The 18,111-nt window shown below is 33.4% G+C and overlaps 1 protein-coding gene and 1 pseudogene across 1 annotated transcript; one reads left to right on the top strand and one right to left on the bottom strand.

Moving 5' to 3' along the window:
- The first annotated feature begins 381 nt into the window (after positions 1-381).
- On the top strand, positions 382-1,373 carry LOC141710650 (metalloendoproteinase 3-MMP-like). Its single transcript, XM_074513203.1, has one exon. It carries the CDS (start codon positions 389-391, stop codon positions 1,310-1,312), a length of 924 nt encoding a protein of 307 aa, XP_074369304.1. The 5' UTR covers positions 382-388; the 3' UTR covers positions 1,313-1,373.
- Positions 1,374-7,416: 6,043 nt separating this feature from the next.
- LOC141714065 (putative serine/threonine-protein kinase PBL10) overlaps positions 7,417-18,111 on the bottom strand; it is a 34,519-nt pseudogene continuing 23,824 nt past the window's right edge.

The raw sequence follows: 18,111 nt of genomic DNA, 5'->3' as shown, positions 1-18,111 counted from the left end.
TAACATTGTTGAATAAGATTATCTCTTTGATTTGAATTAGTCTTTACCTTGTATGTGGGCTAAAATACAATTAATCTTTTCTGAACCTATTTTTTATAATGCCACCACTGTAGTAAATAGAACAATTACATGCATGTACATATGTGTTCTTCAGCTTGTACAAGTTAAGTCTTCGCTTTGTACACGCGGAGAAGTTGACATGCATCTGCGTAAACACTTTCCTTTTATGTTATTTACAGTAGTTGGTATTATATTAACTTTAATTAAGATTAACGAAATTATTATAATATTAAAGCATTAAATTAATAGCATGCAATTCTGTCCCTATATATATATGGATGTTGCTGGTAGCTAGTTTGGTATCTCCTTCTATCTTTCCAAACATACAATGGCACAATATTTTCAGCTGATCATTTCATGCATCTCACTCCTCTTCCTGCTCTTTCTTCTTCCATCCAACTCCGAAAAGCCACTATCTTTCCAATCTCTAAAGCATCTTAAGGGATGCCAAAAAGGAGATCACCTTGAAGGTCTTCATGAGCTAAAACAATATCTTAACAAATTCGGATACCTAAATTATCATTCTTCTAAAGCACACGATGACGACGACGATTTTGATGATTTTCTTGAGGCCGCCATGAAGACGTACCAGGCCAACTATAATCTCAATGTTACAGGAACTCTAGATTCTGAAACATTATCAAAGATGGTGATGCCACGGTGCGGAGTGCCCGACGTAATAAATGGAACTAATAGCATGCAAACAAACAGAAAAGCACATCATCACCGCGGTCGTAAAGAATTCCATACAGTCTCTCATTATAGTTTTTTCCAAGGCTCCCTAAGATGGCCAGCTGGTAAGACTCATCTTACTTACTGGTTCGATCTCGCCACAACCCACCAAGATTCTATACCGCCTTTCGTTAGAGCATTCGACAAATGGGCTTCGAATACACAATATTTTACTTTTTCAGAAACTCAGGATAAAGAAAGCTCTGATATCAAGATTGGTTTTGAAAGCGGTGACCATGGGGATGATAACCCTTTTGATGGTCCGGGAAATGTTCTAGCTCATGCTTTTGCACCAACAGACGGAAGGCTTCATTGTGATTCGGAAGAATCGTGGTCTATAGGAGCTATTCCTAACTATGCTGATTTAGAGACTGTTGCTTTGCATGAAATTGGACACCTTCTTGGACTGGATCATAGCCAGGTTCAAGATGCCATTATGTTCCCAACTATTCCTTTAGGAGCTGTCAAAGATTTACATGCTGATGATGTTCAGGGAATCAAAGCATTATATAACATTTAGACGGGGTTTCGGTTATTCCTCCGATGTCGAGAGCTTTGTGTATCCCTTTTCCATTATTTACTATTGCTTTATTATATAAATTATTGTATTTTTATGTATGTATGTATTTAAGGATGTGTGTTATACATAATTAAAATAAAGAATTTTATGGTTAATATTTTATTATAAGAAGCATGCATGGTTGGCACTTAGCAATTACGCATGACCGGTGAATAGTATCTCTCATTTCATGGTGGGGACTCCCCCTTCAAAATTCAACCCCAAAATTAACCCTTCACCACATCAGAATAATTTTAATGAACAAAAAATAAAATTATTATTAAATTACATCAGAATGAGTAAAATTTAAATAAATAGTGGATTAAAAGTTAAATATTATTTGTTTCAAAAACATTACTACTTTATAAAGTTAAATATATTTAATAATATCATTTTCACCTAAAATAGAGTTCGGAGTCGCGATCAGGTCGGGAAGACACTAATCTCGGGCCTGGGGAAGACATTAATCTCTCGTCTGGCCCATCCTTGAAATATTTATATATTAATTCCCTATCGTTGTTCCATATCCGAAAAATTCCCCGATATCCTGTCTCAAATGGCGCAGATCAGATCGAGATCAAGGCCCATCGGAGCAAAGCATTGAAAATCTTATTCCTAGTATGACTTGTGTACCGTGAATATTCCTCGTATGACTCGAGATAGCATACACTACTAGAAGGTCAATAGACATCATTTTTGGACTGATGTTTATTTCCTTCAAAACCGATGTCTACGCGGGTGTAGAGAAAAGTAATTTTTTCACATCGGTCCAAAATCGGTGTGAAATGTAATCCCATATATCGCTTTCCTTCATTTTTATATCAGTCCAGAACTGTTTGAAAATATCAACCTAGACATCAGCTCCTTGAAAACACTGATGTATAATATGTACATAGACATCGGTTTTAGACGATGTCTAGTTTATAGACATTTGTTGTAAACTGATGTCTGGTTATTTTAAAACTGATTTCTTGGTGCGGAGTGCCCAAGGTAATAAATGGAACTAATAGCATGCAAACGAACATAAAAGCAGGTCGTAAAGAATTCCATACAGTCTCTCTGTTGTAAATGTAGATGGGCTTTACACCAAAATATTTGAATAATATTAATACACCAGCACAGTAATAGGAGATTACTTTTATTTCGTAATAATAGAAATTATTTATATATATAAGCGTTTACACACACTTTTTTTTTCTCTCACAGGAGCTTCAACTCTTTTATTTCTCTCTATCAATTTCACTCTTGGTGTAGTTTACAAGAATGCAGGGATGCCTTGTTTATAGGCTTTGAGATGATGACCTAATTGCTTAAGTAATATTGTTGTTGACCTAATTGCTTACATAAACATACATTTAATACAAGTATATCAAATTTCAATATCTAGGTTCCTGCATCTGTGTTTTATGCAATCTTCAACCAGCCTACCTTATTTTCGGTCAAATTATTTTTAAAAATGGCGGAAATTTTTTGAAAAAAAATATAGAATAAAATTTACACGAAATTTATATTTTGGTTCTTGCAAAAAAGATTATTATGGTAGTTAGATATTTATCGTTAAATTAATAATTATATTTTGAGTTTCTATTTATTTAGTATTTGTTTTAAATTATAATTCAACCATACAGATATGAAAATTGTCAAAAAAAAGTTCACGGGAAAAATGTAAGTAATTTGAATATTTAAATTTTAACTATTTGACATCCGTACGATAGGATCATTCATTAATACTTTTAAAAATATCGAAACATAAATATGGGATTAAATACTAGTTAGAAGTACTGGTCAAACTACTCTTTGACTATTAAAAAGACAAACCAAATATATTTATTTTTTTCTAAAATTTTTGTTATATCACTAAAATATACAGATCTTTAACATCCGTACGGTTGGATCATTCATTAATATTTTTAAAAATATCGAAACATCAATATGGGATTAAACACTAGTTAAAAGTATGGGTCAAATTACTAGTTGACTGTTAAAAAAATAAACCAAATATATTTATTTTTTCTAATTTTTTTGTCATACCACTAAAATATACTGATTTTGACATCCGTATGGTTGGATCATTTATTAATATTTTTAAAAATATCGAAACATCAATATGAGATTAAATAATAGTTAGAAGTACGGGTCAAATTATTGTTGACTGTTAGAAAAACAAACCAAATATATTTATTTTTTTCTAAAATTTTTGTCATGTCACTAAAATATACAGATCTTAACATCCGTACTGTTGGATCATTTATTAATATTTTTAAAAATATCAAAACATCAATATTGGATTAAACACTATTTAGAAGTACGGGTCAAATTACTAGTTGACTGTTAAAAAAACAAACCAAATATATTTATTTTTTTCTAAAATTTTTGTCATATCACTAAAATATACTGATTTTGACATCCGTACTGTTGGATCATTTATTAATATTTTTAAAAATATCAAAACATCAATATGGGATTAAACACTATTTAGAAGTACAGGTCAAATTACTAGTTGACTGTTAAAAAAATAAACTAAATATATTTATTTTTTTCTAAAATTTTGGTCAAATCATAAAATATACTGATTTTGACATCCGTACGGTTGGATCATTCATTAATATTTTTAAAATTATTGAAACTTCAATATGGGATTAAATACTAATTAAAAGTACGGGTCAAATTACTAGTTGACTCTTAAAAAAACAATCCAAATATATTTATTTTTTTCTAAAATTTTTGTCATATCACTAAAATATACTGATTTTGACATCCGTACGGTTGGATCATTCATTAATATTTTCAAAAATATCGAAACATCAATATGGGATTAAACACTAGTTAGAAGTAAAGGTGAAACTACTCTTTAACTATTAAAAAGGCAAACCAAATATATTTATTTTTTTCTAAAATTTTTGTCATATCACTAAAATATACAGATTTTGACTTCCGTACGGTTGGATCATTCATTAATATTTTTAAAAATATCGAATCATCAATATTGGATTAAACACTAGTTAGAAGTACGAGTCAAATTACTAGTTGACTGTTAAAAAAACAAACCAAATATATTTATTTTTCTAAATTTTTTGTCATATCACTAAAATATACTGATTTTGATATCCGTACGGTTGGATCATTTATTAATATTTTAAAAATATCGAAACATCAATATGAGATTAAACAATAGTAAGAAGTACGGGTCAAATTACTAGTTGACTGTTAAAAAAATAAACCAAATATATTTATTTTTTTCTAAAATTTTTGTCATGTCACTAAAATATACAGATCTTAACATCTGTACTGTTGGATCATTTATTAGTATTTTTAGAAATATCGAAATATCAATATGGGTTTAAATACTATTTAGAAGTACGGGTCAAATTACTAGTTGACTATTAAAAAAGCAAACTAAATATATTTATTTTTTTTCTAAAGTTTTGGTCATATCACTAAAATATACTGATTTTGACATCCGTAAGGTTGGATCATTTATTAATATTTTTAAAAATATCGAAACATCAATATGGGATTAAACACTAATTAAAAGTACGAGTCAAATTACTAGTTGACTGTTAAAAAAGCAAACCAAATATATTTATTTTTTTCTAAATTTTTTGTCATATCACTAAAATATACTGATTTTGACATCCGTACGGTTGGCTCATTCATTAATATTTGTAAAAAATACTTATGAATAATTTAACGTTACAGATCAAGATCTATATATTTTAGTGATATGATACAAAATTCAGAAATGACGATTTAATTTTTAATATTATATAATATGTTATTAAAATAAATTAAAATATTTATAACGTTACATATTTTGTAAGAAAAACATTAACTAATTAATTATAATATTTTTGTCTAATATATTATAAGTAATTTTAATTTTCATAACATAAAATGGTTAATATCAATTATCAACTATTATCAGTTGAATTTATAAATTGACACTCCTAAATATAATCAATAATAGTTGAATTTAGTGCCATGTCACCTATTCTCGTGACGTAAATCTAACGTACCAAATTCATTCTCTAAATCAACAATCTAATGGTAGAATTTACATTTTATAAAATAAAACAAAACAATTTATAAAATTAAAATTATTTAAAAGTTTGGGCGGGCTTTTGAATTTTATCGTTAAATTTAATTATTTGGGCGGGATATTTGAATTTTATCTGAAAAATTAAATTTGACCGGAAGCGGTTGTATTTAACCGGTCGTATTTAAGCGGTGGTATTTAGCCGGCTGTATTATTCGGTCGTATTTAGTACTAAATACAACCGGTTTACTAAATATTACTCGAGCGAATATAACCGGTCCAAAAACCAGTTGTATTTAGCTAAATACAACCGAAAACGGTCGAATTTAACTAAATACAACCGATTTTTCTCCGGTTGTATTTACCCGTTTTTTTTGTAGTGAAAACATGCATGGTTCGCACTTAGCAATTTGGCATGACCGGTGAATACTATCTCGTCATTTCATGGTGGGGACTCCCCTTCAAAATTCAACCCCAAAATTAATCTTTTTAACCACATTTCAGAATAGGTATTATTTTAATCCTAGATTCCCTGTATCATTTCAAATTCGTAGTTGTTTTCGCACCCGATCCTGAACGGAGTCGAGAAATCCTCTTTTTATTATTATTACTAGAAACAATTTAATAACAAAATTAAATTTTGAATAGTATTTTTAATACAACTGACCACGATAAATTTAATATTTAAAATTTTAATACTAATTTAAATTTTGATATTATCATAATTTTAATAAACAAAAAATAAAATTATTATTAAATTACATCACAATGAGTAAAATTTAAATAAATAGTGGATTAAAAATTAAATATTATTTGTTTGAAAAACATTACTACTATATGAAGTTGAATATATTTAATAATACCATTTTCACTTAAAATAAAGTTCGGACTCGGGATCAGGTCTGGAAGACACTAATCTCTGGCATGGGGAAGACACTAATCTATGGCCTGGCCCATCCTCGAAATATTTATATATTAATTCCCTATCGTTGTTCCATATCCGAAAAATTCCCCGATATCCTGTGTCAAATGACGCAGATCAGATCGAGATCAAGGTCCATCGGAGCAAGGTATTGAAAATCTTATTCCTAGTATGACTCGTGTACCGTGAATATTCCTCGTTTGACTCGAGATAGCATACACTACTAGAAAATGGTCAATAGATATTAATTTTGGACTGATATTTATTTCCTTCAAAATCGACGTCTACGCGGGTGTTGAGAAAAGTAATTTTTTCACATCGGTCCAAAACCGATGTCATATGTAATCCCAGATATCGGTTTCCTTCTTTTTCACATCCGTCCTAAACTGTTTAAAAATATCAACCTAGACATCAGCTCCTTGAAAACACTGATGTATAATATGTACATAGACATCGGTTTTAGACGATGTCTAGTTAATAGACATTTGTTGTAAACTGATGTCTAGTTATTTTTAAACTGATGTCTTCGTTGGTCTAGAAAATTATCGTTTCACATCGATTTTTTAGAAAGTTTGTGATTCAAATAGGTATTTTGGATATTGTTTACAATTATATAAACTATTGTTGAATATTTACATGATCTTCATATACCAAAAATGTCAAAAATATAAATTAACCAACACTGTCATATTTAAATAACCAAAACATTAATTATCATTACTAAACCAATCCAAAGGATTTTAGTGCAGAACAACAAAATCAAAAACATGATTTTCAAAACTTCTACATTATCAAGCTTATTGTAGCTAGTATATACCGAAGGAGGGAACCATATTCTCATGCTTGCCGTGAACCACAATCATGTGATGCTCTTATATCGCGTGCCATATTTCTTTTGTACATTCTTTAACCATTTTTTCTACTTCTTGTATAAAAAATAGAAAAGAGACATCATAAAGTGATCATCTATTGATACTTATGAGTCAAACTCAGAAATAATATCGTTACAAAGAGCATACATAACTGATTTATATTCTTAGACAACAAAATCACAGCTTTACAATAGTTTCAGTAGGAAGAAGAAGATGCTAATTAAGCAATATTAATTTACTTGGTATAAAGGGGAAATGTCAATGATCGTGGATATGCAATACTTTTTACATATGTAACATCACCAGCACTTCGTCTGTGATGTATTGGTTGGCTGTTTGGATTTCTGTGAGTATTTCCTGCTTCCTTGGAATTTTGAAAATGCTTAAATTCTTTAACCACTCCATCCACACGTGGCATATACTTTGGTTTCGTCGATATGCATCGAAATGCCAGGTTAGTAGCCTTATGTGCTACATCCAAAGAATATTGTCCCTGAAGACAACTGTCAACAATGTGGAAGACGACTTTGTGTTTGTTTCCAAGGTAAGGTTTTTGCCACTCCACCAAATTGTGGTCTCCGGGTGTCCTATTCTTGTTAATTATGTTCCATCCAGATATTACCTCGAAAAGAACCACACAAAAACTGTAAACGTCGCTTCTAGAAGTCAAATGACCTAAAACACATACACACATTCAAAGAAAATAAATGGACAATCACTATATACATAAAATCCTATTGTCGGGAAAGAGAGACATAATTCCACAATCATTTTTATTTATAGCACATCTGGTTCCAAGCTGAACATGAACTATTAAAAGAAAGGTGATATATTATCTGGATACTAAAATTAATCAAATTAAGCGAGCATTAAAATCATGAAGGTAATCAAGCTCAGTTGAGTATTTCTGCTACTCTATTACAAACTCCATTTCTTCACCATGAAAATAGGTGAGAATATAAGATTTGAAGAAAAAAACTAATTCATTCATTAAAAAAATTATCTTAAATTATAAATGATCCTGCAGAAGTAAAAAAAAAAACTTGAGTAAAATTTTAAAAAAAGAAAGTAAACTACCATTTATACATAGGTTTAATATAAATAAAAGTTTCTAACTTTCTGCACAATGAGTACATACACAAATTATTTCTAGAACTCCAGATACGAGAACAAGAAACAAAAATTAAAAACCTAGAAGAGTTAGAGAACCATATCGTATAAGTGGACAGATATTCAGGGGCTGCATATCCGTAAGTACCCATAACCCTGGTGGAAACTGTGGCTTTTATCACTTGTTGGCCCATCCTTGGCCAGTCCAAAGTCAGAAAGTTTTGCATTGTATCCTGTTATAATTTCAGTAGAAGCTATAAGGAAATAAGAACTCACTCCTGAATAGTTTAGCAACAAAAAGAAAACTCATTCCTAAATAAATGATTTTCAAAGCTTCCATGAATTCATACACCAAAAGGCGATGTTCTTCCTCCAAGCAATATCTAATCAGTTTTACAAGGTGATGATTATTGCTGGCCCAAATAATTCTCTTCAGCCAGAATGACCAACACTTATAAATGATTATCAATAATTCAAGAAAAATTAATTCAATCTTATTCATAGAAAAAACTATGATGATATAAAAGTTCAAGCAGGATGGTTAATTTTGTCACTATGACATTATAATAAAATAATTTTGACATACATCTGGACAGTCATATATCCGAAAAGGAAAAATTAAACCTATATCTCGTTGAACTATAAGTTGTTACTCACCAACCACTCCTTGTGCCCTTAAAAACGATTTTCATATAAAAAAACCCACATGCATGCTCTGATATTATGACCAAGGCCTTTTAATTGCTACGTCTATAGAATAGCTCCATCATCTTACCTCGTAATGCATCAACCATATGAGTAATAAGCAAGCAATTCATTTGCATCTGATATCTAATTGTAAAAAGGGTTGCCCAAAATTAGATGACACATGACGAGTGATTAAAATAATATAAAATAAAGATTCCCCATTGATTTGGCTCACTACGTATATCACTTCGTATAACCCAATTGTAAGCTTCAGGAAATATAGCTTTCATGATTTCAGTGCAAAAAACCATAAATCAAAATTAACCTAATTGTGCACTTACAAAAACTTACTCAAACTCATAAATCAAAAGTAAAATATATAAATGTAAAATAAAATTGCACAAAATCAAAATACGTTAAAATAAATCACATCAAAGCATAAATCATTAATATAAATTGTTGGTCCCTTAACAATATAACAAGAATTATAGAAGGGGGGTTGAATGGAATTCTTGAAACTTTTTCTTGAAATAAAAATGTTCTCACTCGAATATATCTATATAAGTGTGAATTGATTAGCTCAATGCGGAATAGTTTCTTAAATGAATCAAAACACAAGTAATTAAAAACAGGATTCTTTAAAAACTTTCTGGTGGATTTGAATGATTCCACCAGAGATATATAATATATATCGAGAGAACCCTGTGTGCAAAATGCTCACAGCTGCTTACAACAATTGAACAACTAAGAATATAGAGAAATGCTAAGGATTCTGCATACAAATGTTTCTCTACTTGTTTCTCAGATTGGATAGTTCCTTAGTTGCTACTTTTTGGTTTATATATCACCAAGATTACAAAGTAATGAGACAGGATAATAAAACAAAACTATCTAGTCTATTACAATGCTACTTCATTACTCTATTCCAGCATCTTTGAATATCTTCATAATAGCATGAAAATGACAATACTTCTTTGTTCTCGAAAATCCAGTTGAATAGGCTACCACATTCTATTTGCATCCACTCGATGCATGTGACTGTGTTGTCACTGTCAACAGATATTTGAATTCTTTATCCATCGGGTTATTGATCATCCGTCGAATTCATTGTAGTTTATCCGTCGAGTAGCAATCAGGCACTTGACTTCATTTCACTTATGCAGAATTACAAGACATCATCTATATACAATTAATCAACCTATTCTGCATATCTAACTAAAGTCAACATGACTTAAGTACTACTACAGATTTTGAACAATGTGTATGCAGAAATGTGCTTCATACTTATTTTTACATAAGCTACTCATTCGATGGATAATAAGTCGTCATCTGTCGGGACTATATTGAGTCATCCGTCGGGACTATGAACCTTATCCATCGAGTGCTACATAATTTTACTAAGTAAAATCTACCAAGATATTTTGTTCATGAAATCATCAAGTACACAACATATACACAACAATCTTCCCCAATTTATATCTACTGGAATTGTAGCCATAAATTAAGAGACACTTGAAGATAACAAAACATCTTAAAAATAAAACATTAAAAGAAAGTAGATATTACTGAAAAGTGCTTCAATTAAAAAAATGTACAAAGTTTTGCTCATAGTCATTTTCAAGATGCTCCTCTAGCCTGAGCAGATTTATCTAGTACCATGAAGGTCTGGATCTCTTTCCAAGCTTTTTGTTGTTTTCCTCAATCTGATTTTGGAGCTGCCCGTGGAATTCTAGTTCATCAGATTCTGAGAGATTTAACTTTCCTTGCATTTCCAAAAGAGTCTCATTGCTGAAGATGCTCAATTGATCTTCTAATCTGAAAAATCTTCTCACTCCTTTGTCATCCATGAACTCCATCAGCCAGTAGGGCCTTAGATGCACTCTTCTCCCTGTGTAGGGAATAATTAGAGTCTTTGGGAGTGCATCTTTAGCTCTAACATTCCTTAGTTCTTCAATCTTCTTCGGTACCAATCTTCTTGCGGTAATATTGAACCCAAAGTTCTTCTTGAAGGATGAATATACTTTAATCAGTACAGCTTGGCTTTCTTGAAGGATCCTGTGAAGTGGCCACTGAATCTCCTTTCCTCCTTTGTACTTGAACACTAACCTTTCAGGTATGTTTCTATATGCATCAATTCCTCTCACTTCATCTAGTTCATCTAGATAGAGGTTTAGATCATAAAATTCTTTGATGTCACACAAGTACATGTAATCTCCCTTACTGACTTTAGATTGAGCTTTGACTAGAGATTTGGATTTGAGAGGTGACAACTTCACTTTCTTGACTACTCTTGACTTTTTTCTCTTTGGCTTGTTAAGGATTGGAAAATAGAAGTCATGAATTGGTATGTTCTCCCATTCTACTGGTTCATCCTTAGGCACTATAGGTTCACCATGGATATTCCTGTAAGGATCCACCACTTTGATATCTTTAAATACCACAGAGGGTTTTGATGCTTGAGTTGTAGTTGGAGTGGATTCCTTGGGAAACTGATTCTCCAATTTCTTATCAACAATGTCCAGTTTCCTTTTAGTTTTTTTGGCCAATTCCTTGATTCTTGGAGATTTCTTCTATTTTTCAACTTGCTTCTTTGATTCAATAACTTCAGATGGCTGAGAAGGGATTTGTTGTGATGAATTTACAGCATGTAGCTTGGCCAAGATAGCAATTTGATCTTTCTTTTGTTTAGTCCTTTTAGCATCCATAGCAACTTGCTTCTTTTACTGCTTTAATCTAGCCTTTTCTTCTCTCTTTTCTTGAGCAAATTGAGGATGTCCAGCCACCACACAAATTTCTTTCCCATTCCTGAAAATTTTAGCAATTCTTCTTTTAGAAGCTGAATCAACTGGATCTTTGTAGAAAGAAATTAACCTTGACAGAAGCTTTTTTTCATCAGGCTTAGGGTTCTTCAATGATGATTTTGAGTAGTTTACCCTTGGTTTCAAAATTGTTTCAGCCTTTGGAGATTTGATGCATAATGGTTGTCTTCTTTCAAGATAGTTCATGCTCATCTCATTCACACTAATTTGCTTGACTTGAGAGTGATGGATGGCTGACTAAACTGGATCCTTGACAAGTTCAAACTTCTTTTGTATTTCCTCATCAATCTTCTCCCAGTTGACTAAACTTAACTTCGCCTTATCAGCTGCTCTTATGTTGGCTGCTGCTATATTGATCAGATCTATACTGTCTGTAACCGGTGGCTTTGGGATAGTAATTGAAGGCACAATTAGTTTACTGATTTGGATATGAAGTCTATCCCCCTCACTTGATCCTTTCTCCCCCTTTTTTTTATCATCAAGTTGATTGGAGGAGGGGGTTTGAGCAGCCATCAATTTTTGAAGTAAATTTGTCTGTTGAGCTTGATGAAGATGAATGGCTGTTGAAGATGCTTCCATGGCTGACATTCTTGTGTCCAAGGCATCTATCTTGGTTGACTGATCAGAATTTTTCCTTAATTGCCTCTTGATGTCAAGCATTGTAGCCTCTGGAAGTTTAGAATCCATCTTGTCTGAAATGGCCTTCTTCATCTCCTCAGTATCATTCTTCATGGTGTTTACATCCCTAGCATGTTGGAAGCCTTGAATTTTTGAAGTTGCAGGGAGGCTAGATGTGCCTGAAGGAGCTTCTTGGTGCTGGCATTAGTAGTGGTTTGAAGAGCAGTATTTGTCTGATTGATTAGCTGGATCAGGGTTGTCTTGAAGTAGTGCTCATCACAGTGCTTTAAAAATGCCCATGATGGCATACCTGATCTTGAACTTGAACCTACTTCTCCCCTATATCCATTGCCTTATCTTCACTATCCCCACACCCATCACTAAAGAAATCAGATGATCCACCAGTCTCATAGTCCACATCACCAGCTGTAGAAGGCAAAGCTGTGATGTCATCCTTAGCTCTCATCATAGACTGTGTGGTATGCACCAAATTTAGCATCATTTCTGCTTTGTCATTGCCTTGTTCAGCTAGATGTTGATAAGCTGAAACAGGGTGAGTAAATGCCTCAGCATCAAGGGAGGTGGAATCTATAACAGCTGTAGGATGCTGAGATAGTCCCTCCCTGTCTACATCCTGGACATTCATTGACTCACTAGCAATGACATCCATCCTTATAGCTCCCGTACCTGTATTTCTCTCGTTTTCTCTCTGTTGTTGCATCAGGGTCTCACCCTGGCTCCCCACCCTCACACCCTCACCTTCACCTACTAAGGTGGGACTCCTCTCACTTTCTTTTGCCAAATCCTAAAGAAATGGATTACATAGTTTCACTCATTTCCTCTCCTTTTTCCTGGGAGCAACCCAGACTCTCACTCAAAACACTCTTCTCTCTCAAACCTTAGAGTGACTGTACAACCACTAAATCTTCTGCACTTGAAATAAATGAAGTTTGAAGCTGTGCAGAGATACTCGACGGATGAGTGATATCCATCGAGTGCGTGGTTTTGCTATCCGACGGATAACTGCTGTTAAGCTTATCCGTCGGGATACAATCACTACTCGACGGATGAGCAATATCCGTCGAGAGAGTAGAAATGAATGAACTGGGAATAGAAACTATTGCTGACTCTGTGCTGATTGAAGATATTTTGGGCACAGATGATACAACAGTTCTTGAAAGAACTGGCAAGTGAGCCAACAAATCATCTAAAAGATGATGCTCACTTGCACTAGATTTTGGCTTCCCCAACAGAGTTAAAGAAGTGGAATCAAGAATTGATGTGTTTATCATGTCTACATCCAGAGAATTTGTTGGTGAGTTTGGTGTTTGAGGTGCTTCTATGACTGGAGATTTTGGCCGTGACTCCACATTTATTGAAGCCACATCAAACTGAATTTGTGAAGGTGCAGTGACTGTGTCTTTAGCACCAGTTTGCACAGTGTGTGTACCCTGTGCATCCCCAAGGGTTTTAAATTTCTTCTTTCTGGCATAATTTTGGGGTGAGCTTATGTCCCTAATCCTCTTGGCATTTGCTCTTGGTTTAGAGCTTTGTTCAATAACTACATCCATTTGGGAGGATGCAGCTAGAAATGAGCTTTTATCCTTTTTAATCACTGCAGTTTGTTGGGAAACTGCAGTGTGGATAGGCTGGGATCCACTCAACTCTCCAACCTTATTCTTGGGGTTTCTTTTATGTTCACCCCTTCCCTCACCCATCTTGCCCTCCTTCACACTCCCCTCTTTGGTTTTAGTGGATTTTTCAACTGGCATCTCTTGGGAGATACCAGAGGGAGCTTTCTTTGATTTGGGTTTGAAAATTTTTGCAGTTTTGGTAGCTTGGGTGGGCAACTGTTTGGTCATTGACACAGTTGCCATAGCCACACTGGAACTCAACGAAATTAGTGAGGTTGGAATAATGGTAGGGATAGATGAACTTACCTCACTTACCTAAGGTGCTTGCATTACAGGAAAATAGAACAATGGCACATCCTTGTGATGATTGGCCCTGTTCAAATCTGCAATGAGCCTTCTCTCTTGAACTTTACAATCTAGTGTGTTGTTAGGGTTTTCAAGAACAATCTCTTCACAGAGGTGGTTAGCTAACATCATAAAGAAGCTAGCATAATACACATTTTTACCTCTTTTATTTAACTCTCCTAATTTAAAGCCTAACTCAAACAAGACAAGGTCACTGAAATTATAGAATTTATCTGTAACTAGCATGTAGAGCATGTTAAGCATTGAGATATTGACTGAATCAAAATTACTGACTTTACCTGAAAGACCTTTGTCACAACATCACACATAAAACTCCATTCTTTCCTAAGACCCATTCTCCTAATGTCACTTAACTTAGAAGTAGAAAGAGCATAGTTTATGGAATTAAGCATATTGATTATATCAGTGTCAGTGTGTGGTGAGGTCACAGTGTTATCAGGAATCTTGAAACATGCTTTTATAACATCACTATTAATACAAAACTCTTTACCTTTAATGGTGAGTGTGATTATCTTATTTGTTGAGTTGTAGGTAGCAGTGGTTCACATCTCTTCAACAACTTCACAGAAGATTGTGGGTGATTCCAGCATAGCATAATTGAGCTTGCAATTCTTCACAAAGTCCATCATCTTGTGATAGTCACCAGATTGCTGAATACCCTTGTTCACTGGTGCAGTGAAATTGTTCTTCTCATAAATGAACCCAGTTTGAGACATAATCTTTACAACATGTGCCATTGTTAGAGAATAAGAGCTTGAAGAGAAAAAGAGTAAGTGCTTTGAGAGAGAATGAAATTAGAGCAGTTGAATTGAGAATGATAAAAGAAAAGCGGTTGAAATGAAATACGCTTTTATACTATCTCAAAAATAACTGTTAAAAAAGTAAAATAAAGTAACCAATAGAAATTGCCTAAAATAGCCGTTTAAAAATAAAATGTAAAAATTCCACCCATTATCCGTCGTGTTATGCTTACAAATTGTAAGTATACTCGATGGATAATGTACAGGGAATTAACGGCTAAGATTAAGACAATTCGACGGTTGAGGATAAAGGGTTATCCGTCGAGTCATAAAATATTCCAGAAAAATAATTGATTTTTATTAGCAAATAGTATACTGATGGATGATCAAACTCGATGGATAAAGATCATCCGTCGAGATTTAAATTTTGACTAAGCCAAAATTTCATCCTAGACTGAGAAATCAATTAAATTTCTGGCTGCATTTCAACTTGCAAATTAACTCATATAGATTTAGGAATAATTAAGCATACCTAACTCACTTACCAACCTTGAAAAGGTGGATTCATCCAGTGGCTTGGTAAAGATATTTGCAAGCTGCTTCTCACTTGGAACAAAATGTAGCTCCACAGTACCATTCATTATATGTTCCCTTATGAAGTGGTACTTGATATATATATGCTTTGTCCTTGAATGTTGTACTGGATTTTCAGTGATGGCAATTGCACTTGTGTTATCACAGAAAATAGGAATCCTCTCAACTTGCAAACCATAGTCTAGCAATTGATTTTTCATCCATAATATTTGTGCACAGCAACTACCAGCAGCAATATATTCAGCTTCAGCTGTAAAAGTAGAAACTGAATTTTGATTTTTACTGAACCAGGACACAAGCTTGTTTCCTCGCAATTGACAGGTTCCTGTTGTACTTTATCTATCAATTCTACAACCTGCATAATCTGCATCTGAATAACCAGTTATATCAAAACCAGAATCTCTAGGGTACCAAATGCCAAGTTTTGGTGTTCCCTTGATATATCTGAAAATTCTCTTAATAGCTATTAAGTGAGATTCTCCAGGATCAGCATGAAATCTAGCACATAAACATGTAGCAAACATTATATCTGGCCTACTAGCTGTTAAGTATAAAAGTGAGCCAACCATGCCCCTATAACTTGAAATATCCAAAGACTTTTCAGTAGTATTTAATTCAAGCTTAGTTGCAGTGGCCATGAGAGTTTTTGCAGATGTGCAATCCATTAGATCAAACTTCTTTAAAAGATCAAAAATGTATTTAGTTTGACTAATGAATATTCCATTACTAACTTGCTTAACTTGTAAACCAAGAAAGTAAGTCAGTTCTCCCATCATACTCATTTCATACTTACTTTGCATCAATTTGGCAAACATTTTGCAAAGTTTCTCATCTGTAGAGCCAAAAATAATATCATCTACATAAATTTGAACAAGTATACTAGAACCATTAACATTTCTGAAAAATAAAGTTTTATCTACAGTACCTCTTATGAAGTGATTTTCTAAAAGGAACTTTGATAAAGTGTCATACCAAGCTCTAGGTGTTTGCTTCAGTCCATAAAGTGCTTTCAAGAGATAATAGACATGTTCTAGAAAATTTGGATCTTCAAAACCAGGAGGTTGACTGACATAGACTTCCTCCTCCAAATCTCCATTCAGAAAGGCACTTTTGACATCCATTTGATAGACCTTGAAATTGGCATGGGCTGGATAGGCTAAGAAGATTCTGATGGCTTCAAGTCTTGTAACAGGAGAAAATGTTTCATCAAAATCTATTCCTTCTTGTTGACAATAGCCATTAGCAACTAATCTAGCTTTCTTCCTGACTACTATGCCATTTTCATCCATCTTGTTTCTGAATACTTATTTGGTATCTATTGGATTCTTTCCTTTAGGCTTGGGCATCAGCTTCCATACATTATTCCTTTCAAATTGGTTTAGCTCCTCCTGCATAGCTAAAATCCAGTCAGTATCCAACAAAGCCGCTTCTACCTTCTTTGGTTCTTCCTTGGAAAGAAAGCTGCTGTATAGACATTCTTCTTGAGTTGCTCTACTTGTTTGAACTCTATAAGAAACATCACCAATAATAAGCTCAAAAGGGTGATCTTTTGTCCATTTTCTTTATTGTGGTGGATTAGCTCTAGATGAAGAGGTCTCATTGATGTCTTGATGTGTGATTGAGTTTTGATTGTTAGAAACTCCCCCTGAGTTTGTGGATATTTGATTTGAGAAATGGGAACTTTCTATAGGTGATCTATCTTGATTTCCAGCTTCTCTTGATAACCTGACAGATGGTGAGTTTTGTGTACCGACGGATGAAGCTGGTTATCTCCCGGCGGATAACACAGATTGCCTCCCGACGAATCAAGCATTATGCAACTCGATAAATGTTGAGTTTTGTGCTTCATTTGTAGTAGATTTTTCTGCATTATCCTTAGATACTGTTTCTTGATCACTTTCATCGTCACTGTCATCACTAACTATCTCCACATTGTCGAATTTGAGGCTCTCATTGTAATCTCCATCTTGCAGTCCTTCAATCTTTTTATCATCAAACAAAACATGTATTGATTCCACAACAATGTTGCTTCTTAGATTGTAGACTCTATATGCTTTACCAACAACATATCCAACAAAAATTCTTTCATCTGCTTTAGCATCAAACTTCCCATTTTAATTAGTTTGATTTCTCAGAATATAGCATTTGCAGCCAAAGACATGAAGAAAGTTTAGAGTTGGCTTCTTGTTCTTGAACAATTGATAGGGAGTCATGCATCTTGCTTGATTAACCAAAGAAATATTCTGAGTGTAGCATGCAGTATTAAGAGCTTCAGCCCAGAAATATGTTGGCGGTTTAGATTCTTCAAGCATTGTCCTTGCAGCTTCAATAAGTGATATGTTCTTCCTTTCCACTCTCCATT

Source organism: Apium graveolens, chromosome 3 (genome assembly GCF_009905375.1).
Source record: "Apium graveolens cultivar Ventura chromosome 3, ASM990537v1, whole genome shotgun sequence".
NCBI lineage: Eukaryota > Viridiplantae > Streptophyta > Magnoliopsida > Apiales > Apiaceae > Apium > Apium graveolens.
This window is presented reverse-complemented; position numbering and strand designations above follow the sequence as displayed.